Source organism: Vespa crabro, chromosome 7 (genome assembly GCF_910589235.1).
Source record: "Vespa crabro chromosome 7, iyVesCrab1.2, whole genome shotgun sequence".
Classification (NCBI taxonomy): domain Eukaryota; kingdom Metazoa; phylum Arthropoda; class Insecta; order Hymenoptera; family Vespidae; genus Vespa; species Vespa crabro.
The window spans coordinates 6,658,940-6,686,439 of record NC_060961.1 but is presented as its reverse complement, the minus strand read 5'-3'; the positions used below and the strand labels follow the sequence as shown (position 1 = coordinate 6,686,439).

Here is a 27,500-nt window from a genome sequence, read left to right as displayed (position 1 = left end):
TTAAATGATTTTCATAGAAATAATGTATGTAAAATACATGGATAATTTTTACAACAATTTTGATAATTTATATATGAAAGAAACGATACCTTTCAATTCTGAATAATGTATGCCATTATAGAAATATGTGTATTAGAAATTTCTTTGGAATATTTTTAAATATATAAATCTATAAAACTCATATATCATTAATATGATAAATTTGGCTTTCGATAAAGAAAATGAATATTAGAACATATGATATTAGCTTGTAGAAATATCATTGAAAAATTATATTCGAATAAACCAATGACATTAAAAAAACACACAAATAATTTCGTGATAAATCATTATATTTTTGACGAAGCCAGTAATCGTACATTTCAATTACGCATATTACGTCACTTATAAATAATATTTTGTAATAATACATTTTCAAATATATAATGTAGAAAACTAACAAGTCATCATTTCATGATCAATCATTATTTTCTACCATTGATAAAAAAATAAAACCTATTGAACATACGTATTATCATTACAAGTACCGATAAAAGTGGATAAACAATTTTTTTTCAGATTATTTTCAAACAAACAGCATTATAACGCGAAACTCGTCGATAAAATGCTATTACGAATATTTTGCTTTGGATAAAATAATAGTATTAATAAAAATAAATAAATTATTAAAAAAATAAAAAGGAAAAAAAAATAAAAATAAAAAAAGAAAGAAAGAAAGAAAGAAAAAGTGAAGGCGAAAAGATATTAATATGAATTAATTCCGACAATGAAAACGAATTTGAAATTCCCGCCTCAATGACATCGCTGGATCATCTCTCTCTTTCTCTCTCTCTCTCTCTCTCTCTCTCTCTCGTTTTCGTATTCGATCTTTCTCTCTTCCTTTCTCTCTTTTTCTCTCTCGTTTTCATATTCCATCTGTCTCTTTTCTCTCTCTCTCTCTCTCTCTCTTTCTTACTCTCTCTTTCTCTTTTTCGTATTCCATCTCTCTTTCTCACTATATCCATTCGAGTATCCGTTCGTTCGTTCGTCCTATCCCGCAGAGTTTTTCACTCTCACTCTCGGGATATACGTTTCTCTTGCTTTCTCTTTCGGTCGTAAAAGAACGGAACCTTCGGCCGCCTGTTGCATCGGCCCGTCGTCCTCGTTGTGTTGCTTTCTATTGGACTCCGGTTTTCCGAAAAAACACATGGGGACGACGACAGGGTTTGAATATTTGGTGAAATAAATCGAGAAGAAAAAGAAAACAGAAAAGAAGTAATTCGCGAGACCTCATAATGCTTTCGTTCTAAAAAAAAAAAAAAAAAAAGATAAATAAATAATTACATGCGAATCTTTTCGGAAAACTTAAAAAAAAAAAAGAAATTCAAATTCGTATATTGTATTCAAAAGGATTACTTTTCTTCTTTTTTCTTTTCTCTTTTTATTTTGATTTATTGAAAATATGATCGATTGAGAAATGTATTTGTTTTAAAGAGTTACGTTAGAAAATGTTTATTTGGACAAAAAAAAAGAAGAAAAGAGAACGGAAATTTTTTTTCGTCGTTGATATAAATCATTCGTTCGACGTAAGATTTTTGACGTACGAATTTTTGATCGTATCCCTTAAAAATATTCATTCGTAATTCTCTTTAAAGAAATCGTATCATGTATGATAAATTTTTTCACGATCATTTGCTCCATGATAGGAAACGTTTTGTCACAATATTTTTTTTTTCTTTTTTTTTGTTTCATGTCATTAATAAACGGAATATAACCAAGAAAAAGAATTTAATATAAATATCAGTTAACATTACGGATAAAAGAAATTTTAGAATAAATTCATACCAACGATTATTCGTTCTTTTTGGAAATGACTGATTTACCTTGAGTTTCTTTTTGAAATTAAAAGAGAAAAAGAAAAAGAGTAAAAAATTTCTCGAATTCATAGATCAAAGGAGAAACTAATACGAGCCAAAAGAACACGCGAGAGATTGCCAAGGCTGGAGTGACGAGGAACAAACGTGACGCACGACGGAATTACGTGACTAATAAATACGTAATGTACGTAGATATCTTAGAATCCTCGCTTTGAAATGAGAAGAAAATAAAAAGAAAAAAAAAAGATATTTTTTTTTCAATACTCGAGCGATTTTAAAAATCGATTAATTTCTTTTTTCGAAATTTTATTACGCATGTAATTAGATTACTATAGTAATTTTATTGGGGGTTTAAGCCTTGAATTGTACAATATGAAAAAATAATCCGACTTAAAAAAGATATGGAAAATATCGATTGATTTTAAAAATTATCTTTAGAATTTCTGGCCCACCCTATACAAATGCTACGTGAGTACCTGAATTTTCAACTTTTACGAGTTCCCAACGCTCGCGCAATGGAAAGTCAAGATATCGATCTCTCGGAGGTCCCCTTCGCCACATCAGGGACGTACCTCGTAGCACGAATAAAAAAGGTTCTTACTACCTTTCATATCGTACCTTCATTTCTTTTTTTCTTTTATTTCTCTCTCTGTCTCTCTCTCTCTCTCTCTCTCTCTCTCTCTCTCTCTCTTTCTCTTTTTCTCTTTCTATTGTACTTTATTAATTTTTTTATGATTTGTTATATTATTTTTTATTTATATTTATTCTCGTTTCTTTATTATAATTATTTTTTTGTCTTCTCGTAATTTATGATTTAATTTTCTTTTTTCGAAGAAAAGAAATGATTATTGTTTATATTATTAAATTTGTTTTTTTTTTTTAATTTCTTCATTTCCTTCTTCGGATTATTTAATTTTAATAAACTCATTTTTGTGATTAATTTTAGTTTTTTTTTTCTACGTAAACTCATAATAACAAATTTGAATTGTTTACATTTTTTTTCCTTGAAATTTCTTCCTGGTTTTGTAATTTTTTATTTTTTTCTTCTCTTATGTAGAACTCTTCATTTCATACTAATCAATTCGTTTGTAAATAATTAAATTTTTCAAAAAAAAGAAGCTCATTATTATCTCAAATAATTTTTTTTAAATTAATAATTTCTTTATATATATATATATATATATATATATATATATATATATATATATTTAATTAATCTATTTTATTTCAATTAATTAATTTGTAATATATAATTTTTTTTAAGAAAAAATTATTTAAATTATTTAAATTATTTGTAAATACATACCTATATAGATATTTAAATAATTGAAACTTTTTTTTTCTTTTTTTTTTTTTCATTGAAATTTCTTCATTTTTTCATACAGCTTGTTACACCTTTAACGAATTAATTTATTTTGAAAAATTTTTTGTATTTGCGGTTCTAAATAAAAAAAATTTTAATTAAAATATCTCTTCGTGTTACGTGAATGAGGTTTTAAAAAACCCGCCCCTACATCCATCGTCGTCATCGTCATCATCATCATCATCGTCGTCGTCGTCGTCGTTGTCGTCGTTTCTCTTCCGTGGGACTCACTTCACCGCGTGCCATATCATGTGTAACGCGTGTGTAAAGGGTTAAACGGAAACTCACACCCACTCGTTCCTCCGTTCTCCTTTCTACGTCGAGCGTGTATCACTGGTTTGGAAAATCGCAATGCGGATTATCCGATATTTTGTAGATCAATTTTAAAAGGATGCTATGAGAAACTCCATATTCGAACATTTTAAATATAACAACAAAGAGAAAAGAAAGAGTCAATAATTTTCAAATATATTTCAAAATAAAAAAAAGAATATTTTTTTCTTAAATATTCCAAAAAGTTGATATGTAATAATTTTCCATAAGAATAAAAAAAAAAACAAGAATTTCTGGAAGAATATTCGATCTTTTTCGTTTTTTTTTTCTTTTTTGAGCATTTGAAAGTATTGAGTTGGTTAAATAATTAGAAAATATTGGTATTGTTAATATTATAAAATTTCATACCATATGAACCATATACTATATTGTATCATTTATTTATATAAATATTTATAATAAATAGTAAAAATTTCAAAATATTTCTTATTAGCCAGAATGAAAATTTACTTATACATCTTTTTTTTTTTTTAATCAAACAATATATTACATTATATCATATTATTGAAATAATAATATACAATCTCAAATTTCGATATATCCAAAATCAATAATGTTCCTAAAATATCAGATTTATCAAAAAAAAAAAAAAGAGGAAAAGAAAAATTTCAAAAATATATCATATCATTAAGATAATAAATTTCAATCCAACTTCAATATAAGATATCCAAGTTCAAAAATATTAACATCTTTCTATCTCAATATTTTTCCTTGATAAAATATGACAGTAAAAATATAAAATACGCTTCTGTGTCGAGTTCATGGAACATCCTGTAGATTAACAGAGGAGATACTAGGTGGCGGAAGTACCAACTGTAATTTAGGAATGCCCAGTGGCCTCGTAACGCTTGAGAGCTTCACGGAAATTGGGCCGAGTAAGTTTGAGTACCCCATGACTCCTCGTCCGTATCGTCGTCGTTGTCGTTGTCGTCGTCGTCGTTGTCATTGTCGTCGTCGTATCTCAAAGGCAACTAAAAACAACTATTGTCTTCTATCACCTAATCGGCCACTTAACATCATTATTAACTATTCTTTATTATCAGATATATGGAAAAATTAATTCGCGTTTCTCTCTCTCTCTCTCTTTCTCTCTCTCTTTCGCCAACTATATTAACAATTAAATTAAAATTTTTATTATAAAATATTTTACAAGTTCAAAAAAATTTGATGAAATCAATCGAACGCGATCCAATATAATAAATTATAGAATAGGAACCAAAGGTTCCTAGATCATTCCGAAAAATGAATTACTCTTTTTTCGAAATCTTTTGGCCTTTTTCTTTTTTTCTTTTATTTTTTGTCAGATTTCAGTACCGCAAACCCGGCTTGTTAAAATTACATGTCTAACTGGAAGGCTAACAAGTCACGGAAAATTGATTTTTCAAATTAGCTAAGAACTTTCTGGGCCACCTACGAACTTTCTGGCCCGCACCCACGCCGCCCAACTTCCCTCACCAACCTTTATAATGCTGTATAATAACGAGTCTTATACGATATTATACTTTAATCATTTTAATTTACATATGTAAGTTGGGTACAAGTGCGAACGTACAGTGGTGTGTTATACTCGTGTTAACAATGTTAATAATGTTAACTATGTGTTAAACTTGACCACCATGCAAAACCGGAATATATATTTCGTTCTTCGTACAAAGTAAAAAAAATAAGAAAATCAGAGACAGTGGATACTGGACAGTCGAACGAGTTGTTTATTATACTTAGGAATGTCCTTCGCCGGAGTGTCTCTATTCTCGCTATTGAATTTTCGAGTTTAAGACGAAATTTCGTGAAACGAAGATGGCCGATAAATTTATCTATAGAAATTATAAAATCGATATGTTTATTTTAATATAAAACTCGAATCTTTCAATTTAAATTAATTTAAGAATAAAGTTAAAAATAATAATAAAAAATGAAAAAAGAAAATGAACAAAAAAGAAAAGAAAAAATTGAGAGATCGGTTCGATCGTGATAATTCTTTTTTTTTTAAATTCATCATATCACATTATAAATATTAATTTATTATATTTTGTGTAGGTAATATATTATATGAAATGTTTTATCTAATTAATCATTAATATTTACTATGATATATATCAATTTGATACACACATTTACTCAAACTCACACATGTACACCCAACATCTCAAAGATTTTTTAAACTAAATAAGTTCGAAAAAATAATCTCTAGAAAAATCACTACGCGATATATTCCCTATTTGTAAACATCAAATGTCAAAAAATAAAAATTTGTCTTACATATACCATATTCATATACATATACATATATATATGCGCACGTAACTACACATCTTTATATCTCAGGTGTCACGTATAGTACATATATCCCGTATTCACGGAAGCGTGTCTTCTGAAAAACACGTATAGCGGTTGTTCCAAAGTTATTATCCACGTTTAGCAGCAAGGTTCTACGTTCTACGTTCTATGTTCTACGTTCTAGAGAAAGAGCAAGAAAGAAAGACTCTAGAGAAGTTAGAACTCACATATAGAGGGACAACTAGGTATCTATGTATATATATATATATCCATAGAGAGAGCAACTACAGCAACAGAACAGCTATATCTACTATGGCACAGCTCACATAGCTCAGTTACACATCGCATACACATACACATACAACACGCACACATTAATGCAAGAGTGCTAGCAGGCTATGGCAGCAGCCAGCTCGATCCGCTCACGACTAAATATATCTCTCTTTCTAGAGCTCCTCAAGGTCACAGCTCGGATTGGCTCACGATAAAGCCAAGCTTTTCTCTCTCTCTCTCTCTCTCTCTCTCTCTCTCTCTCTCTCTCTCTCTCTCTCTTTCTATGTATATCTACTTCTTTCTCACTCACTCTTTCTATGTATATCTACCTCTTTCTCACTCACTCTTTCAGCGTCCTCGTACGTTTCTCTATAACGTTGATGTTGTTGTCGTTGCCGTTGTCATTGTCGTTATTGTTGTTGTCCTCGTCGTAGTCGTAGTCGTAGTCGTGTGGCCCACATGTCAACTTCTCGACAATGCCATATAGCAGAAAACATTCGAAGCACGTGTTCTTCGCGTTGAAAGTAATGATATTCGCGGAAGAAAGAACAAGTTCTCAACTTCTCTCAGAGTCATCTAAGATATTATCCTTTTACTATATATATATATATATATATATATATATATATATATATATATATATATATACATTTTTTTTAAAGGAAAATAATACAAGATGTTTCATAAGTAAATATTCCACATCATTGAAACTTCCGATTAAACCGTAAGTAAGATGTTTCATATTTCGTTATTTCAAAAATATTTTACGAACGAAATTGTGAAACTTATTTTTTAATAATTTCACTAACAGTAAATAACTTTTTTCTTTTGTTTTTTTTTTTTCTTTTTATTCTCACATGAAACAAAGAGAAACAACATGGCGATAACCGATAGAGGATATTTTCAAGAATTCATATAGCGTCGTATAGCGTCGTAACAATTCGTCTCGTTTCGTTTGTCATTTCGTGTCATCTAGCAATTTATAATAATACGCGCTGGTTTCGAATTAGATATGTATTTAAATACTTATATACCTTATATTCACTCCCACCGGTTAAATATCGATGAGTGATTGCGGGACGAGAAAAAAAGTGGGGGAATGTGTGTGTGTGTGTGTGTAAATATGTATGTATGTATATACGTATAGATATGTACGAGTCGCGAGCTCTTACGTAAATGTTACTTTTTGTTAGTTACCCTCTTTCTTATGTCAGTTAATTCGCTTGATACGGGACGAGTTATCGATCGGCGTTACGTAATATCTATGTAAATATATACGTGATACATGGTCAAGAGGGGGTGGGTCCAGGAATGGTTAAGAGGATATTAAAAACCGATAACGAGGGTCAATCACTTTCCAATAGCATTTATTAATTATTGCTGAATGTTGTTTTGATTAGGTTTCCTATACTTCTTTTTTTTTCATTTTTCTTTCTTTTTTTATTTAAGTATCAATTTAAGAAAATGTATGAATTTGAAGACATCATGTATATTGTATATACGTTTTTAAATATAGAGGAATTAATTTTGATAGAAATTTTGAAACACCTTGTATACATATACGTCATTCGGATTATTTTGATAATATTTTATCAAACCTTGGTCAAACTTCTGAATGAGGTTTTGTCGTAAATGTCGAGGTCGACCTGTTGCTGACAATGGATAATTAACGAACTACGGATCACTCTTTAAAAAGCAATGGAGTATATAAAAGTGTTCAACTATATATGTATATATAATATTTGTATTAGTATTAGTATAAGCAAAACTATTAGAGCATTTCTAATACCGTATCATATCTGTGTATATGTGTATGTAAGTATAACATTTCTTACTATTATTATATTGTTACTATTATATTTATTATACTACACTCTATTATTATTTCTTATTCTACTCTAATATTAAATATATTACATAAATATAGTATTTCAGTGAGTTTTGTAATACAATGTTTTGTATACAATAAACAATATGTAATACAATATTAATATTTCTAATACTATTTCTAATACAAGTTTTTCATATATATATATATTTGAGTAGTTTCTATCATACTACACGGGATGTTCAAACAATCCCAATAACGAGTTACGTTACGAGAAACTCATAAGCGATCATAAAACGATCGTTCAATTTTAATAGTCTTCACAAACGTAACTAACATAGAGAAACGATGAAGTCAAACGTTGTTATAGGAGGGTCACCGAGAATGGTTGTTGAATATATGTCGCTTAGATAATACAAAAAAAAAAGAAAAAGAAAAAGAAAGACAAAGAAAAAAGAAGCAAGTGAAAATAAGAAATGAAATAATGTCTCGTAACCATGGGATTCTCCATGGTTCAGAGTATTACCACAGTCTGCGGTTTGCCATGACCGATAACACACACAACACAAATCGACATTTTTCGGTTGTACGTAAGATTATTATTGGTGTATTTCTGTGTTTCGATATGATATATGCCTACATATGCATACGTATGAGTATATATGTATATATATACATACGCATATATATATATATATACATATATATATATATATATATATATATATATTATATTGATAAACGGCTCAAGCAATTCTATGTACCATGACAACGCAATCTGGCAACCCTGTAGCAGGAGTACCAGCAGCAGCAGTAACAGCAGCAGCAGCAGCGGAGCGGCCAGCAGTGTTCTTGGGGTTGAATTTCAAACGCCCGAGGGACAGAGGGGGTCCGGCCTCTCTCTTTTGTATAAGGGGCACGAGGGCTCCGTCCGCCGATGCTCTCTACAGCATAACGGTGAGTCTCGGCGGCCATATTGCGGGGCTTATGGCCGTCTGCCCGGTTCGGCCTGCTCGGTAAGCAGCAGCAGTAACAGCAGCAACAGCAGCAGCAGTGTCGGCTCAAGAGGAAAACCGAGTTCCCGTCCCCCACTTCCTTCACCCTTCCCTGCCACTCCACCCCCCCTTCTTCGTGGCCTTATCCCTCTCCCCCACTGTCCCGCTCACGACCCCCCTCTTTGCCTTTCCTTTTCCTGCAGGCAATTCTTTACCCGTAACTTTGGAATCGGGTATTCCCTGGCAAACCTCGATTCTACTGTCGCAAGGACGTATTTCTTTTAAATAGGATTGTCGTGAATTTTCGCTATTTTTAATCTATCGCAACAAAATCGTTTTTATAATTCTTCTTTTGTTTGGTCTACTTATTTTTTTTTGTTTTTTTCTGTTGTCTTGGCTTTTTCCCCCCATTTTTTTTTTTTTTAAGAAAACCGAGAGATAAATATTTTTTGTGTTTATAAGTATTTTTGTTAGATTATTTTAATATTCTGTGTTTTTCTTTTGTGAGAAGATTTCGATGACGAATTTGTTTTAAATATAATATCAAATAATATGTCATTGCCAAGAACCACATTACCTTTGCGCGTTATTTTTTTTTTTATCTATATTATCAGTAAAGATCAACAATTTTTTTGTTTCTTGAATTTTTAAGAAAATTTGTAAGATAATATTATCTTTAAATATTTTTGCTGGATTATTTTGATTCTTTATTTTTTATATTTCACAGAGATATCGTTAACGATCTCTGTAGAAATAAGAATTTGTTAAAAAAAAAAAAAGGAAAACGTCATCCCTAAAAACCAATTGAAAAACGAAAAGATAATAGACACCATCTGTCCCATTAATATCCCTACCATTTATCGGTCGTTACTAACGCCATCTACTTAGCGAAGGGAAACAATCGCAAAAACGTGGTGGGCCGTCAGATCCATCAAAGTTGTAAAATTGTTCAACCTAACCGTTCATTCTTCAATGTCTATCGTCCGTTTACCTATATATATTATTCATCGGGTAGATATCCTTGGAAAATGCTTAAAAATTTCTTTTTTAGAGCTCTAGAAATAATCTTTTAGAATTGAAGGACAAAGGATGGAACTTTCAAAATTCCAATCCTCTCTCATTTATGATTATCCCCTTTATGAATAAAAAACTAATTTATTATGAAATAGTTTTCTCTATCTTGTAACTGTATTTTCCTGATAAATAAGAAAAAATAAAAAAAAATAAAAGAATTCCAATTTACATTGGAATTTTATCCAAACTTTGAAATAAATGCATAGATTTGCATAATTAAAAGAAAAAAAAAGGAAAGAAAAACGAAAAAGTGAAAATATATTATTTAAAGGGAGATGTGGGTGGAGTGAAATGAAGAAGAAAAAAAACAAAAAAGTAAAACGATTACTCGAAAATATGATTTAAAGAAGAAAACAAAAAAAAATTAAAAAGAAGAAAAACTTATCTTCGTGAATTCTTATATTCTTTTTTTTTCTTTTTTTATTGCTTTTGGACGCATTGCTTCGGTAAAACTTTCTTCGTTTACGCTCAATACGATGGAAAGTTACCGAGGAATAAGCCGACATCACGTTCGGTACTTTCCACGAATACTGCGTACGAGCCTGCCAGCCTGCCAGCCAGCCAGCCAGCTAGCCAGCTAGCTCCCAGCCAGCTTGCCTGCCTGCTTGCCAGCCAGCAGCCTGCCTGCCTGTCTGCCTGCCTGTCTGCCTGCCTGCCTGCCTGCCTGCCTGCCTGCCTACCTACCTGCCTGCATGCCTGCCTACCTACCTACCTACCTACCTACCTACCTACCTACCTACCTACCTACCTACCTACCTACCTACCTACCTACCTACCTACCTACCTACCTACCTACCTACCTACCTACCTACCTACCTACCTACCTACCTACCTACCTACCTACCTGCCTGCCTGCCTGCCTGCCTGCCTGCCTGCCTGCCTGCCTGCCTGCCTGCCTGCCTGCCTGCCTGTCTGCCTGCCTGCCTGCCTGCCTGCCTGCCTGCCTGCCTGCCTGCCTGCCTGCCTGCCTGCTTGCCCACTCGCTCTTGGCTGCATCGGGCAACCGTAATGGGCGACGGCAATGGTTGATAGTAGTGGTGCCGTAGTATATGCTGACGTAGGGAACGTATACATAGTAGTGATGTATATCGACGTTAACAAACACACAAGTAGAGTACTGCAATAGTAGTAGCAGTAACGGCAGTAATAACGTATGTAGTAGTTATAACGATGTAGTAGTTCAGTAACTGTGTACAAGCGGATACAGCAGTAGTGACGTTAGTGTATAATAGATAACGATGTAAAGTAGTTGTGGGTATAAAGATGTAATAGTTCACTAGTATATAGTAACAGCTACGCCAGTAGTGCTGTTAGTGTGGACAGTATAATATAACGATGTAATTCCAATAGTAATGGTATCAAAGGTGTAGTAGTCTAATAGTATAAAAATATAATTGTTCAATAGCAATAGCAAAGGTGCGGTGGGCTATAGTCGAAAGCGAAACTAAGTCTTACTACATATCGTACCACCGATGACACTCTTCTACCTTTTTCCACATTTTCACACGAGCGAATGACTAATTATAATGTCCGTACAAGCTAGCGCACATTACTTTTCTGCGCATGCGTCAAAATTACATACTCGATTCCGTCCTTCGGAACATTGTATTCATATTTATTCACGCGGTAGACTCGCTAACAATCGGTTCGATTGATTCTTTGTAATTGATCAACTTTAGTTATTAACATTTTTATCAAATATATATATATTTATTTATTCGTTAATTAATTATTTCAAATTTTATATATCATATTAAATATATAAAACTTGGTATCACGAAATATATTAATATTGTAAAATGTACGCTATGTGATATATTAAATATTATCAAAAAATATTTATGCTATATAATAGAAGTATAAAATTTCTGTAAAATTTATAAAAAAATAATATATATATATCTATATACATATATATTATTTTCATAAAATTTATCGTAACAATCTTATCTATTTTTTCTTTCCTTTCTTATTTAAACTTGTTTACTTATTAATTTTAATCTTAAAACGATTTATTTTATTGAATGAAATTGTAAAGAAAGAAAAAAGAAAAAAAAGGGACATGGCAGATACCTCTCGAGTGGTTAAAAATCCCGCGAGAATATTATCACGCGTCCTGCCGTGGCTAATAAGAAATTCCGTAAGTAATCGCACGTTTCGCAACGGTCCTGACATCCGGTCTGGAAATAATCGTGCCGCCCGTTTATATCGGCTACGCTATCTGCGTGAGATGTTTCGAAAGAGCGATAACTTTTCAAAAAACGTTGAGGAGAACGCGACCGCGAGAGAGGGTCGATCAGTCCGCGACCCCATTTGCAGGGATTAAGTCACGTGACTATTGACGCGCATGCGTGCGTGCGTGCGTGCATATGTACATACTTACGTACGTACCACACATGTACGTATGTACGACAAACTCAAAGGCACACGTATTATACACACATATGTACGTGCGTATTTACTTCGGTAACTCTGTCGCGAATCAACCCTCGTGACTGAAAGATCTATTGGCACGTGTCGTAACGGGAGATTTGTGTAATTGTCAAAAAAGAAAAAAAAAAGAAAAAAATAAAAATAAAAATAAAAATAAAAATAAAAAATAGAAAAGAAGAATAAAAGAAAGTTTTCTCGGAGAAAATTTTCTGCTTGACGCGCAGCGTTCTTTTTACTCTGTATTTTTTTATTTTGTTTTGCATCCAGCATCAATCAAAAATTGGATAATTACAAAATAACTAATAACAAAAATAGATGATCGTTGTTGTATTGGAACACACACATACACACACATACAGAGTGAGAGAGAGAGAGAGAGAGAGAGAGAGAGAGAGAGAGAGAGAGAGAGAGAGAGTATAAGCCTATTATGACGATGATGGTACGTTCTAGCCCCGCCGACATTAATATCGATCTCTACTTGGACGAAGGCAATGGGATCGAGAGTCGGCCAAAACGTATTGCCGTTGAAAGGCTTTCCTAGGAAAGGAAATAAATGACGATACGTAGAAAGGAGGAGAAGGTGGATGAGGAAAAGAAGGAGTAGAAGTAGAAGAAAGATGAAAAGTAAGGTTAGCGTTGAGAAAAAGAGTCGGCGATAAGAGGAATATATATTTCGTGGCGAAATAAAAGTGCGATCTCTTCGTCATCGTCGTCATCATCATCATCATCGTTGTCGTCGTCGTTTGTGTATCCTTTTCCACCAGTAAAAAGAGAGAAAGAGAGAGAGAGGTAGATAGACAGATAGGAAAAGGGGGCGTGCTGCAAGGGAGTGTAGAGCGATATGTAGGGAGAGAGTCGGCTCGTCGATGCCGGAGAGCGAGCGACGCAAGAGTGGGGGACCGAAGACGGCCGAAAATATCCGAAGTTGGAACGAACGAGCCAGCGAGCGAACCAGCGATCGGCACTGCGCGTTGCCTGCTGTGGCGCGTTCCCGTTTTTCGAAACGAACGAGCTGCTTCGAGTTCGACCTCTGTCCGTATCTCTGTCCCTTTCTATCTTACTCGTTATCCGCGTCCTCGTCGCTCGCTTCGAAATACGGCCATAGATCGGAGGCCGAGTAAGCGAACGAACGAGCGAACGAGCGAGCGAGTGGTATGCGAGTCGTCCTTCCTGTAGATATATATGTTGTGTGTATAGTACATACAAAGAGAATTAACTATATATCATGTACATAAGAGCCAGCTGTTAACGTTCTCGTTAAGAAATAGAGGGGGAGAGAAAAAGAGATAGAGAGGGAAAGAGAGACAGAGAAAGAAAAAGAAATACGGTGGAAGCCGTTGATAGCAAAAAACAATGTTGCGTAGATTACAGAATGTCCTGGTGCGGCGACGGCTACAACGAACCGACGGAACGATCTCTCTAGAGCCGTGAGAGTTAAATAGGACGAAGAGAAGGCTCCACACCGCACTGCTCCGCACCACCCCCGTAGAAGAGCGAACGCGGCTATAGTAGTCCCCCGCGGCGGCCGATCGAAGTACACCGCTCGGTTTCTCTCGAGCGTGCGTACGCAGTATGAGCGAGAGGGAGAAAAAGAGCAAGCGAGAGGGAGATAAAAAAGAGGAGAGTCGGAGCTAGAGAGTAGAGTAGAGGGGGAAACGAAGAGAGGATCGTCGGAGTGGGGATCAGGGCGACACGTTACTTCGCGCGTACATCCGGCCCGGGATTCGCACGCGCTCTTCGTACATACATAGCCTCTCTATCTTTCTCTCTCTCTCTCTCTTTCTCTTTGATTCACGAGGGAGTTGAAGCAAAATGTATAATAATATCAGTATTCGCGCGTTCAAATATGATAAATATTGAATAAATTCGTGAGATATATATATATATACATAAAAAGGAGAAAGGAGATTATAATAGATTTTATAAAAGAGAATGCGTTCTCTAATCCGGCCACTGAGGTCGCTCAACGTCAAGGCTCGCGCTGGCGCGTTCATAGAAGTGTCGAGAAAGGCGAAGTATCGGCTTGGTATTGTCATCGTCGCTCTGCCAGAGCGTAATCTCTCGGGATAGATGTTACATGTACGTTAGTAGGTAGTCTACTAGTGGTGTAATGGTAGTGGTGGTGGTTTGGTAGTAAAGAAAATTTTCGGTTGAAATAACAGAGAGAGAAAGAAAGAGAGAGAAAGAGAGAGAGAGAGAGAGTGGGGTAGCGTGGAAGGAGTGGTGGAAGAACGCGACGACAGCTGGAGCGAGCAAGAGAGAGAGAGGTATTGAGGTTGGCAGAGTGGGGAAAAGAAAGAGGGAGGATATTGGAATCGGTCTAAGGGGCAGGAGGGGCGGGGAAGGGGGCAGAAACACGCCGAGCGGTGCTGCTCCCTATTGGCGACGTCGAGTCGCGACTCCCCACCCGGGACAGTCGAACGAGGTCCGAAGGCGAGCTCTTGGTGTGTAACCACGGTGATTTTCCCTGACTAGGGTACGCGCAAGACTTCGTTCCGCTACCCTGCTGCGCGTTCCTCTTTCTAACGTGTGCGTGCATTCTCCTCGTGTCGGTTTAGTTTAACTCATCGTCTTTAGTCGTCTCTTAGTCCTTAGTCGTCTCTCGTCGACTTAGTCGTCTGGCTTGTGACTTCTTTACGACGAGTCGAATCGAGTCGAATCTAGTTGATCGAGTCGAGTCGAGTCAAGTATAAGTCGAATACGAAGAACAACGAGAGAGAGAGAGAGAGAGAGAGAAAAGAGTATTATCATCATTAAATAATAATATCGTATTAATACCGTATTATTTCGTTTTGTGTTGGTCGCTTGGTGTAAAGGAGGCATTTCGGAGGGTTAAACCCGATCGAAAAGCTGGGTAAAAAGAAAGAGAAAGAGAGACAGATATATACACACACATCACGCTCGCACGCACGTACTTATAGTAAAAAAGGAAAGAAAGAGAAAGAGAGAAGGAAAGAAAGAAAAAAGAAAAGGGAGAACGACAAAAGCGGATAGTCTATACTACGGGTAGTCCGTTAGACGGAAAAGGAAAATAGATAAAGGAAAAATATATAAGTGAAGAAAAGAGTGCTGCGAGAGAGAAAGAAAGAGTAAATAAAAGAAGAATATATAAAGCGAGGAAGCGAGGTGAAGTTCGGCCGACGTGCGTCGTCGTCGTCGTCGTCGTCGTCGTCGCCGTCGCTGCCGTCGTCGTCGTCGTCGTCGTCGTCGTCGTCATCTTCGTCGTCGTCGTCGTCGTCGTTGGTGGTAGTCATAGTCGCGTTGTCGTGGTGGTGTCTCGTCGTCAACGTCCTCTCTTCCTCGTCGATAGTGTGTGCGCGCGCGCGTCTTTCCGAACGCGTCCCACGCGTGTGTCGCGTATCACCGCCGCCGGTGAAACCGAGAGAATTCGAACGAGGCAGAGGGTAAAATAGGATTTCTCGCGTGGTCCTCTCCCGCGGCGGGAGAAGGGGTGGTGTGCACGGAGGTGCGAGTGAGAAAGAGAGAAAGAGAGAGAGAGATATAGAAACAGTGAGACAGAGACGGATAGATAGAGACAACGACGAGGAACGTGTGAGAGAGAGAGAAAGAAGGAGAAAGACGGAAGACACGGTGCTGGAGTTGGAGACGTACAAGCAGGAGGAGAGAGATAGATCGAGTACGACGAGAACGAGTGTAAGCGAGAGGGACGACGTACCGTGCGCGACAAACGCCGACGTGTTCCCTTTGAGAGAAGGAAAGAGAGAGAGAGATAGTAGAGGAGGCAAAGATAAGGACGAAGAGAGAGAGAGGGGAGAACGAACGAGCTAGAGGGAGAAAGATAAAGAGAGAGAAAGAGAGTTCGCAAAGAGACGAAGCGACGGAGACGGGTGCGCTACTCGGAGGCGCTGTCGCTGCGCCCTAACGGCCATTCCACGAAGCTCAGTTATCACAATGGCTTCCGTGAAAGACACAGCAACTTTCTTTGCGGAGGGCACGGCAAATCAGTTCGAGCACGTATTGAAACTGTATCCGCAGGCGCTTAGACTTAAGGCAGATCGTAAGACGAAAAGACCTGAGGAACTGATCAAATTGGATAACTGGTAAGTCGTACGAAAGAGGATCCGTCATGACACGGTTTTTCTCTCTTTTATTCTATCTCTTTCTTTCTTCCCTTCTTTCTTTCTTTATCTCTCTCTCTCTCTCTCTCTCTCTCTCTCTCTCTCTGTCTTTTACAATCCCTCCCTTCCTCTCTCTTTTCTTATTAATCCTCTTTCTTTTTTTCTTTCTTTTTTTTCCCTCTTACTACTCTATGTCCCGAATCAACATTCTCCTTCCTCCTCCTTCGGTCTCTCTTTCTCGTCAAGTTTACAGCCAACACCGGTCCCTCATTTCGGTCGAGGGGCTTCCATCGGCGGGCACGCACGGGACAATGAACTCTCGTGGCGCGCCAGTTGCCAGCGCGTACCGAACTGTGCGTGTCCGCCACCACAATCCCCCTCGTCTGCCTGCCTGCCTGCCTGCCTGGCTGGCTGGCTGGCTAGCTGGTCTGCCTACTGCTGCTGTTGCTGTTGCTGCTGTTGCTGCTCTGTTGTTGCTGTCGCCGATCTGTCGTTGGCGTTGTCGTTAATACTTCTGCGGCTGTTGTTTATTACTATTATTGTTACTGTTGTTACTTCTACTTTATACCAGATAATATATTTACCTTTTGTATCTTCACGATCGGCAGTATAGTTCGACTCGACTACACGGTGAAAGATAGAAAGGGAAAGAGAGAGAGAGGAGGAGGAAGAGAAAGAGGGAGAGAGAGATTTCGGATAGTAGGAGATAAGGGAGTGGAGTGTAAGAGGGGTGAGAAGGGGGATGACGCGGCCGGTTCGAAAGCCGTGACCGCGCTTCGCCCGACCAACCCGGAGAGAGGCGCGTCACGTGGCTCTTCTAACGGACGTCGTTCGTCTCTTCGGACGTTTCGTGATCGATGGACGATGTCTCTCTCTCTCTCTCTCTCTCTCGCTCTATATATATACAAGATATATATATATATATATCTTCCATCATGTTCTCTCATTCGCATCCATGCTTTTATTATCGTCATAAAAGACCCGCGCTTTTTTATGTGAAAAAAAATACTATTATCATATATATATATATATATTTTTTTTTCTTCTTTTTTATTTTTATTTTTTTATTTTTTTTTAATACTCGTTTCGACCTCTCGTTATTTCGAAAATTGAAGAAACACGCGCGCGCCAAACGAATCAACGAGTTGGCGAACGAACGAGCGAGCGAGCGAACGAGCGAGCGAGCAAGCAAGCGAACGAACAGAGAAGTACTCCCCGTTCTCCCTGCGTCGGAATTTTCGTGCCGACTCATCGACGCTCGGCTCTCGACGTTGCCGTTATTCCGTCGTTTCTGGCATAAGGGCGTTTACACGCGTTGCGCTTGCTGTTTCTATTCCAATATTATAATGTCACGTATTTCATCTCATTAACAACGATTTTAAATTAAAAATTTCAACGAATCTCTCTCTCTCTCTCTCTCTATATATATATATATATATATATATATATATATATATATATATACTGTGTTGTTTGTGGTTGTTCGTGAGCGGTGGAAAGGGCGAGCGGATTGATAGACATTGACAATATAAAAGAAAGATAGGAAAAAGAAAAAAAAATAGAGTCAAAAATAAAAGGAGATAAAGGAGAAAATTTAGAAAAACAACTTGACAATAGATCAGAACGAATCCGTATATTTTATTGTGAATTTTTGTACGGATCGTCTCCGAAAAGAGAAAGAGTGAGAGAGAGAGAGAGAGAGAGAGAGAGAGAGAGAGAGAACTGGCAACACGGCGTTCGCAAAAGAGACCCGACCCGTCGCTTTCACGGCGTCGCGCGAACGCGCTCTACCTCGGCTCCTTCCCCCTACACCCGCAGCTACTACCACACTACCAACCACCACACTACACACTACACACTACTACACCATACCACCACCACTATCACACTACACTACTCACACTACTACTACATTACACATTGCTACCACCACCACCATCACTATTCTACTAACAGCAGCAGAAGCACAGCAGCGGCCCGTATGCCACAATTAATGAACGTTTCTTCTTCTTTTTTTTTTCTTTCTCTCCCTTTCTTTCTTTCTTTCTTTCTTTCTTTTTTCTTAATCCTTAATATCCTATATCTATCTTTCTTATGTCTATACTAACTATCCGTTATTCTAAATATACTCTAATTATTATTTTAGTATATTATTTGTAATTCAGTTGTCCTATATATATAACTTGATTATTGTTCCTTTCAAGATGTACATATGTATATATACGATTACTTCAGAATTTAAAAAAAAAAAAAAATCGTACGATATTTTATGCTTGTTAACATCCATCCCAACACATTCTTTATATTTTCTTCGTTTCTTTCGTGTCAAGAAAGGTGGAGTGTTTGGTAGGTGAGGTTTAGTAGGGTGGTGGGTGGTTAGGTAATGGTAGAAGGAGAAACACTTTGGATGCGAGCCTTCTGTCTATTCCCACGCATTATTTTCTCTTTTTTTTTCTTTTTTTTCCCCTTTCCCTTCTTCTTTTTTTGTGTGTTTTGTTTGCTCCTGACGGCGCATGCAAATGATTGTTCCTTTTTTTTCGTTTCTTTTTTTGTTTTGTTTTTTTCTCCCACTCCTGTGTCTTTCGAGAAATGATTAACGGTATTCTTCTACAGGTTCGCCATTTTTCGCGTATACCAACTTGAAAAATTATAGAATTCTTTTTTGTTCATTTTTCTTTTCTTTTTTTTTTCTAAACTTTACAACTTCTTCCTTTGCGGATTATTTTGATCAATCCAGTAAATCTGTATCGGGATCTATCGTTTTTATCGCGAATGGTTTGACGGACGTTTTGATTAGACTCGCATGCCATGTGCCTTATACAAACTGTCATGGCGTCGTTACCTTTTTTTTTTCGTAACACGCATTTTCTTTTTCATTGTTATCCTAAGTTGCTTTTTCATATAAATCAATACAAATGTTATTTTTTTCCCCTTTCTTTCTCTTCTCTTTCTTTTATTTAATCACATACGAAAGACATTTCTTTTACTTGGGTGCCTTTTGTTTTTTTTTTCTCCCTCTTTCCACTTTCGAAATCGTTTAACCTTCTGCTCTTATACCTACTAATATTACTACTATTACGACTGTCTCCTTCAATGTAAGCGGCACGTGTTTTTACTTCCTATACTACTATGGCTACTAACATTTGAATTATCCATATTTTTAATAATTCACGATCGAATAATTACGAACGATTACGGATAAGTAGATCGATCTATAGCATTTAATAAGAAAAGTTGAAGGTTTTTTGTTTTGCTATTTCTTGATAAAAAAAAAGGAGCGAAAGAAAAAAGAAATAAAAAAATTTATTAGTTACCTCTTGATTAGATTACATCTTTTTAAAGAAAATATTAACAAAACTTATATTTTTTATGAAATTTCTGATAAAAAAAAAAAAGATGGAACGGAAAAAATTATATATGAATATTTTTCGTCGCAACTTCTCCTGATAACAAAGAAAGAAAGAAAAATGAAATATGATCACATTGTAGGTTGCTATTTCTTGATAAAAGAGTAAAAAAAAGAACAGAAAAAAAAAAGAAAAAATTCCACCTACCCAAACGGAAATTGAAATCATCCTCGACATCACGAATATTCGTGACGGGGACGCGTCGCGTGTCGTCGCTGTCGCCATCGTCGTCGTCGTCGCTGTCGTCGTCGTCGTCGTCGTCGTCGTCGTCGTCGTCGTCGTCGTCGTCGTCGTCGTCGTCGTCGTTGTCGGTCGTCTGTCGTGTATGTTTCACTTCACGGGAACTCTAGGTTCAATTCCATTGGCGTCACGTCTGCTTTAATTAATTAAAAACAGGTTGTGGAACCTTCGTTAAATTCGACGTTAACGCTTTCCCTCTCTCTCTCTCTATATATATATATATTTTTTTTTCCCTTTCCCTCTCCCCTCGCCCTCCTTTCGAACGGTCAACGTTTGCTTGGAACCTGACGACGATGCCAATAACGTTAATGACGATAATCGAATCGCTTTTCCTTCCGTTCGGTATACGATGCACCTTGTTATAAAATTAAACTTGATTAAAAATAGAAATAATCCCCCATCCCCAACCCGTTCAAAAGAAGAAACAAAATAAATAAAAAAAGAAAAGGGAAAAAAGAAATAATAAGAAATAAAAAAAAAAGAAAGAAGGAACGAAAAGAAATAACAAAAAAAGCAAAAAAGAAAAAGCGAAAAAGAAAAAGAAAAAAGAGAAAAGAAAAAAGAAAAAAAGAGAAAAGAAAAAAGAAAAAGATATTACTACGTTCATATAACGTATATCTATATACGCGGTTTCTACTATACATATATATCAGCTGACGTGTAAAGTATCCAATGAAAGCGAACACCAGCTGAGAGAGTCTGCTCTCGTGTTATACATACACATATATATAGCGATAAAACAAAAACAAAACAAAAAGTTTTACCACGTCCGTCCTCTCCATGTCGTGGGGGCGCTACTACGTTAAACGACAATTTATGAACTCTCAGGTTAATCGATTCCCGACATCCTCTCACCTCTTTCCTCCTGGACACTATAATATTTCTTTTTTTTGCCCCCCCCTCCTTCTTTCCCTCTTATTTCTTATCTCTAACATAAATAATTAATAATATGTGATACAATGATACAACGAATGTAACTCTATAAAGCAGGTTTTCAAAATTTAAATATATAACGAACGATTATAATCCTATCGGTAATAACGATTTATCGATTTTTTTTTCTTTCTTTTTTTTTTGGAAAAAAAAAAATAAATAAATAAAATCAACGTATGTCCTAAGTATTCAGTTTTTTTTTCTTAGAAAAGAAAATATACAGTCGATTAAACGTTCTTGGATGGATTAAAATTTTTTTTAGATTGGTCAAAAGTTCCTATGGACGATTAGAACTATAAATTACACTATTTCGAATATTTTTAAGTTTAACTTCTTTTTTCCCTCCCTCAGAATATAAAACTACAAGACAAGGATGTATTTATTTAGAATTTGGAAACGAAATAGTCTGAGAAGTTTGGAGAAAAGGAATAGAAATTAATTTTTAAAATCTCTTAAGGACTTTTATTAGGTTCATCCTATAACAGCTTTTTTCTCCTTTCTCGTTTTGTCGTTGTCATTCTAACTACTACTGCTACTAGTAGTATAATATCATCTGCTAGTTTCTGAAAGTAACTAGCGGCAAGTTTCCACAGTTGTGTGTGTGTGTGTGTGTGTGCCGAACATGACTACCAACATAAATCAAACGACATTGATGAAGAGATATATACTGGCTTTGAACGTGTTACACGCGAGAAAAATGGCTGCTGAGAACCGAACGGATATCCTAATGAGCGTTGTCGTCGTCAACTCAAAAAGCAATGACGACCACGATTATACTGGAAAATGAATTAAGGATATTAAAAATTTTTTGTAACACATACACACACACATGTTTAGTTGTTTCTGTTTTTATTAGTTAATATTATTTTCATTCTAAATAGAATAGAAATAAATAAAAAAATTTGATAGAATAATGAATTAACTGGATTCAATGTAGAATCTCTCAATAATGAAATCAGAAATTTTGTGAAATTGGCAGCACTGTAATGCTGTAAGGCTGCAATATTATAAAAGTTATAAAATGCTTATTGTGATGTTACATAATTGATTTTTGTATGATAAGATTCAATAATTTTTTTTCTTATTTTGACAATGTCGGTTCTAAAAGAGGTTAACTGCATCATTCGGTTCTATATATATATATATATATATATTTTTATTATATATATATATATTTTCTTTTTTTTTTTTTGTTTATCGAAGGACAGCAAACAGAACGAGCAAATTTTTTTTTTAATGGCTCGAGCCATTGTTATTGTTCTCAAGGCTCGTTAATTATTCTGAGACCTCCTTCGTTGTTTGATAAGAACCACCGTCGCCGTCGCCATTTTCGAACAGCTCAATTCCTTGTTTCTTTAAAATCATTAGAGACTAAAGGAAAATGAATAAATCCCTGGTTAGACGATTTTTTTTTCTTTTCGAATTTGTTCTATTTTATTCGAGCTAATTTTCATGAACTTTTGTCATTTATTATTACGTTCGTTCTTTCGTTTAACGTTCTCGAATGTTTGTGTGTTTGTTTAATATGTGTAGGTTTAGTTCTTTTATTTGAACGATTATAACGTCATCTAATTTTTTTTACACAGTTTTATAAAATTTTTATGTGCTTTCATCTTATTATTATTATAATTATTACTATTATTATTATTATTATCATAATTATTATTATTATTGATACTATTGATGTGTTTTATTCATTTAAAAAGTTCTTATTTATTTATACAAAAAGTAATTTTATACTACAAATGAATTGAATGTTTTTTTTTAATAAATAGCTTTTTATCAGTTGATTTAAAAGATTTAATATAATTCGATGAAATAGTGTAGAATAAAATTTCGTATGAATTTTGTTCTCTTTTTAAAAAAGAAATAAAAAAAGATGTCACAAGATGGCAGCACCAGCGAGCAACACCGATTCTGTTCACAGATTTTTTTGTCGATTTACGAGTTCGTTAAACCGATCAAAATATTTGGGTCAAATGGCCCGTAATTGAATATCGACGTTTCTCTCTCTCTCTCTCTCTCTCTCTCTCTCTCTCTCTCTCTTTATCTATCTATCTATCTATCTAACTATCTATCTATCTATCTATCTACCTATCTCTTTCTAATGACCATTCGTCAATTTCTCTACTGAACGCCAATCGCGATTAACCAACAACTATTTTCAATCGTATTTCATCGTGCGTTTGTATTATTTGTGCTGTTATGTGATACAATTTCTTTTTCTTCTTTTTATTTTTTTCTTTATTTCCCCAATTTTTTTTTTAGTGGAAGGAAACGAGTGTAGAGCTTAAAGTTAAGATAAATAGAGAACTTGTTATTACTTAATTAGATATATTAATTATTAGAAAAATATTAGAAATATATATATATATGTATATATTTAATAATTACGAATCAATATTATTGTAAATAATTGGTCATATTAATAATTAATAGATTATTGATGATTAACAAAAATATTACTATATAATATTATTGAAGTAAACAACAAAAATTTTTTTTGTTCATTCACACTTAAGAAAATTACGTTCTTTGAGATAAAGGCTAAAATTTCAATTATCGAACTAAATATTTATATACATGCACGTTGGTAGCGGTGTGCCAATGACTGGAAATTAGCCATGGTTTCAATATTTCTTACGCAACAGAATAGAAGAATCAATGGATAGCCATCTTTCAATGTTGATCGATTTCCACACACTTCTGTTTTATTAGTACGATCGGCATTTGTCCAATCTAATCCTAACTTCTCTCTTTCTTTTTTTTACATTCTCCTTGAATTCTAAATTCAAAGAATAGAGTTAGTTTCAATGTATTCTTGTTTGAAAATATTTCAAAAATATTGTTCATATTACATTTATTATAATATTATATTATATAAATATATATGATGTTATATTAATAAATTTATAGTAACATAACGTATTACAATAAATGTAACAAAAATAATAATAATAATAATAATTATTATTATTATTATTACATGTAATAATAATATTTGTTTAATATAATGATATTGCAATAATAAAATAATTTATTATTATTATTTAATAAAATAATAGTTTAATAAGAAATATTTTTTTTTCTTTTTTTTAATATATATTAATGATAATAATTAATTATTGATAATAATTGATTTTTAAAATTACTTGGAAACTTTGGACCCATCAAAAATTTTTCGCACATTGTATATTTATTGTATAATATTATATTATAAATAATATAATATAGTATAATATAAACACGCACACATATATATCGTAATACAATAAATATTACAATATAATAAAAATATACCTACATTTCAAATTTTCAAACGACGAAATACATTATATATCATAGTATTGGTGATGTTAGATCAGGTTGAATCACTATATATATAGAGAAGCGTGGGACATAATCCTCGTTTTGAAGCGTTACTGTGCCGATTGTGTCAAGGTTGTTTTTGCAGGGAGTCTCTCTCTCGCCTTCTGTGTGAGCCATGAACGTGCCTCTCAAAATGGAGGCTCGGTTGCTCTATCTTGAAAAGGCATTCCGTTCTTGCTCGTTCGTTCGTTCGTTCGTTCGTTCGTTCGTATGTTCGTTCGTTCGTGAAAGGAAAAACTGTTCGAAAGAAATTTTTCTTTTCTCGTTCTTTCTCTGTTTCTTTTTTTTCTTTCTTTCTTTCTTTCAAGTCTCCTCGATTTACGATAGAAATTATTTTTGAGTCTTTTCGGACCTTTTCGTCGTAACTTTTTCCAAAAGATTTCTATTTTTCTATTTTTTGTTTTTTTTTTTTTCAATTTTTTTTCTTCAATTATTTTTTGTATCTCTTCATTTATTTATTTATTTATTTATTTTTTTTTTTTTGGAAAGTTCACTTTGAACAATACAATATAAAGAACGTAGTGGAACGTTGGTTTCTTTTGCCACTGTTTATTGTTACAGAATGGGTTCAAAAGTTTCTAGGGTGATCTCGTGAATCAATTATTCTATTTCGGCTTTGCACTTAAGCTTGTAGTTTTACAATTTAACAAAAACAAAAATTAGCTCGAACGGTCTTAAAAAAGAGAATATAATTAATTTTTAAATTCATTTACTACCACTACCACTACTACTACCACTACTACTACTACTACTACTACTACTACTACTACTACTACTACTACTACTACTACTACTACTACTACTACTACACTACTACTACTACTACTACTACTACTACTACTACTACTACTACTACTACCACTACTACCACACTACTACCACTACTACCACCATTACACTACTACCACCATTACACTACTACCACCACCACTACTACTATTACTACTACTACTACTACTACTATTACTATTATTATTATTATTATTAGTTCTACTACTACACTATTACTACTATTACTATTACTACTAAACTACTACTACTGCTGGTGTTGTTGGTATTATTACTATACTTCGCTTACAATGTTCTTTAAGCCCTTGGTATATTACTTTCTTTGTTCGTCATAGACGTGATTTCTTATTTCTCAATCCTCTCTCCCCACTCCTTTATGCTCGCTTTCTATTTCTTTTTCTTTTTCTTTTTTCTTGTTATACACCAGTTTCTTTTTTTTATAAGTCTTTATACATAACGTAAAGTAAATATTAAAATTTTTAATAAGTGGCATTCTATAGGAAGAATTTTTTAGACAAGAAAATAATAATAATAATAATAATAATAATAATAATAATAATAATAAATAATAATAATAATAATTAATAATTATTATTATTATTTCGTACGCAAAATTTCTTTTTTTCTCATAAGATATATACGATTATTTTATTATTGTGATTGTGTTATTTTTTTTTTTCTTTATTCAATTCGTTTGCTTATTTATGCGATAAAATTTGATATTTCTTTCTTTGATAATTATTTATTGTACATTTGGATATGTTATCAAATATTAAATTAATTAAGCGTAATTGATATTAAATGTTGTTGGTACATTATTGGATTGACCTATAAATAAAATATACTATATATCATTAGGGAAAAAAAATGTTAAGAATTTCGACATTCTTTATTGGCCAATCTAATACTATACTATCGGAGAAAAAGTATTAAATTTTGTTTATTTAGATATAAAATATTGATAATTCTTAGATGTAAAATATATATCGACCGACAATATTTTATTAGGACAAATAATAATCAATACCGTTTCCTCGGTGTAAATAACCAAAAAAAGAAAGAAAATTTCGTAAATATTTGTTAGGAACAAAATGTAATTTACTTGTTTTCTTTCGTTATTAGATAAATAAAAAAGTAAAATTATTATTTTGCAGGAAAAACTTTTAATCCAAACCGACAATAACAAAAACCAACTATACTTTATTAAAACTCGAAGATTAATTAATCCTGATATTTTACAAGAATCTAAATAATGATTAATATTTTTTCAATCTAAATAATAAAAAAGCTATCTATTGTTGGTTTTTTTTATTTCAAATTATTGGAGAAAACAAAAAAAAAAAAAAGAAAAAAAAATTATCAAGAAAAAAATCAAAGAAAATTATTATTTTGCAGAAAATCAAAACTGGTAATCCGAAATGATAACAGGAAACATACTTGATTAAAACTCGGCCAAAAGAGTTAGATAGTATGCAGTTTGTTGGCAGTCATAGTGTCTTTTTAACGTGCATACCGTAGTTTCACGCGTATTTCCTCGATTCTCAACCGGATACGAGGAAACCACTTTACGCGGCGTTACTCCTAATCGACGATTTCTGCATTCTACTCGACCGCACAATTACGTCATCTTCCGCGTATTCCTGATTTCTACGCACATCCCTTCTACTTTCACACACACACACACACACACACACGTACATACATATATGTACATATTCTTATTCATATACTGTATTCGTATTGAAACGCACGTGGCTACGTTATTTACAATAATTATTACTTAATTCTGATAAACGTGAGATCATCTGCGATAATTTGTCTTTATCTTTTGTTCTTCAGGTACCAAAATGAACTTCCGAAGAAGATCAAGTCACGTGGTAAGGACGCTCATCTCAATCACGAGGAATTGGTTCAAGCGATGAAATGGAAACAAACAGTGAGTGAAAACATCGATAATGATGTCCGATGAATTTTCATTCGATATTCGAGTGTAAATCCCGACAATTTCTAATCTTTATCAATCGTTTTTCTTTTCTTTTCTTTTTTTTAATATTTTTTTTTGTTTTCCTCTTCCCTCTTCTCTTCTATGTTTCTCCAGCGCGGAAAGTATTATCCACAGCTTTCCTACCTGATCAAAGTGAACACGCCACGCGCCGTAATGGCGGAGACAAAGAAGGCATTTAAAAAACTTCCGAATTTGGAACAGGCGATTACCGCCTTGTCGAATTTGAAAGGTGTCGGTACTACGATG

At 34.3% G+C, this 27,500-nt stretch overlaps 1 protein-coding gene and 2 long non-coding RNA genes across 6 annotated transcripts in view; 2 read left to right on the top strand and 1 right to left on the bottom strand.

Moving 5' to 3' along the window:
- Positions 1-964: 964 nt before the first annotated feature.
- On the bottom strand, positions 965-6,431 carry LOC124425492. 4 transcript variants are annotated; one of them, XR_006942516.1, is made up of 4 exons: positions 6,057-6,431; positions 4,297-4,533; positions 3,163-3,552; positions 965-1,285 (listed from the first exon to the last, which is right to left on the bottom strand). It is a non-coding gene; the product is annotated as an uncharacterized LOC124425492 (long non-coding RNA). The 4 variants fall into 4 exon arrangements; XR_006942517.1 differs by having other exon boundaries at positions 4,363-4,533; positions 5,812-6,430; XR_006942514.1 differs by having other exon boundaries at positions 5,812-6,429.
- A 24-nt stretch (positions 6,432-6,455) lies between these two features.
- LOC124425493 lies at positions 6,456-9,752 on the top strand. Its single transcript, XR_006942518.1, has 2 exons — positions 6,456-6,826; positions 6,971-9,752. It is a non-coding gene; the product is annotated as an uncharacterized LOC124425493 (long non-coding RNA).
- A 2,857-nt stretch (positions 9,753-12,609) lies between these two features.
- LOC124425489 overlaps positions 12,610-27,500 on the top strand; it is a 16,139-nt gene continuing 1,248 nt past the window's right edge. The window contains exons 1-3 of the mRNA XM_046965874.1: positions 12,610-16,493; positions 27,089-27,185; positions 27,348-27,500. The exon at positions 27,348-27,500 is cut by the window's right edge and continues 163 nt beyond it. Coding sequence (XP_046821830.1) covers positions 16,345-16,493; positions 27,089-27,185; positions 27,348-27,500 — 399 coding nt within the window. The 5' untranslated portion in view covers positions 12,610-16,344. The remainder of the gene's footprint in view (positions 16,494-27,088; positions 27,186-27,347) is intronic.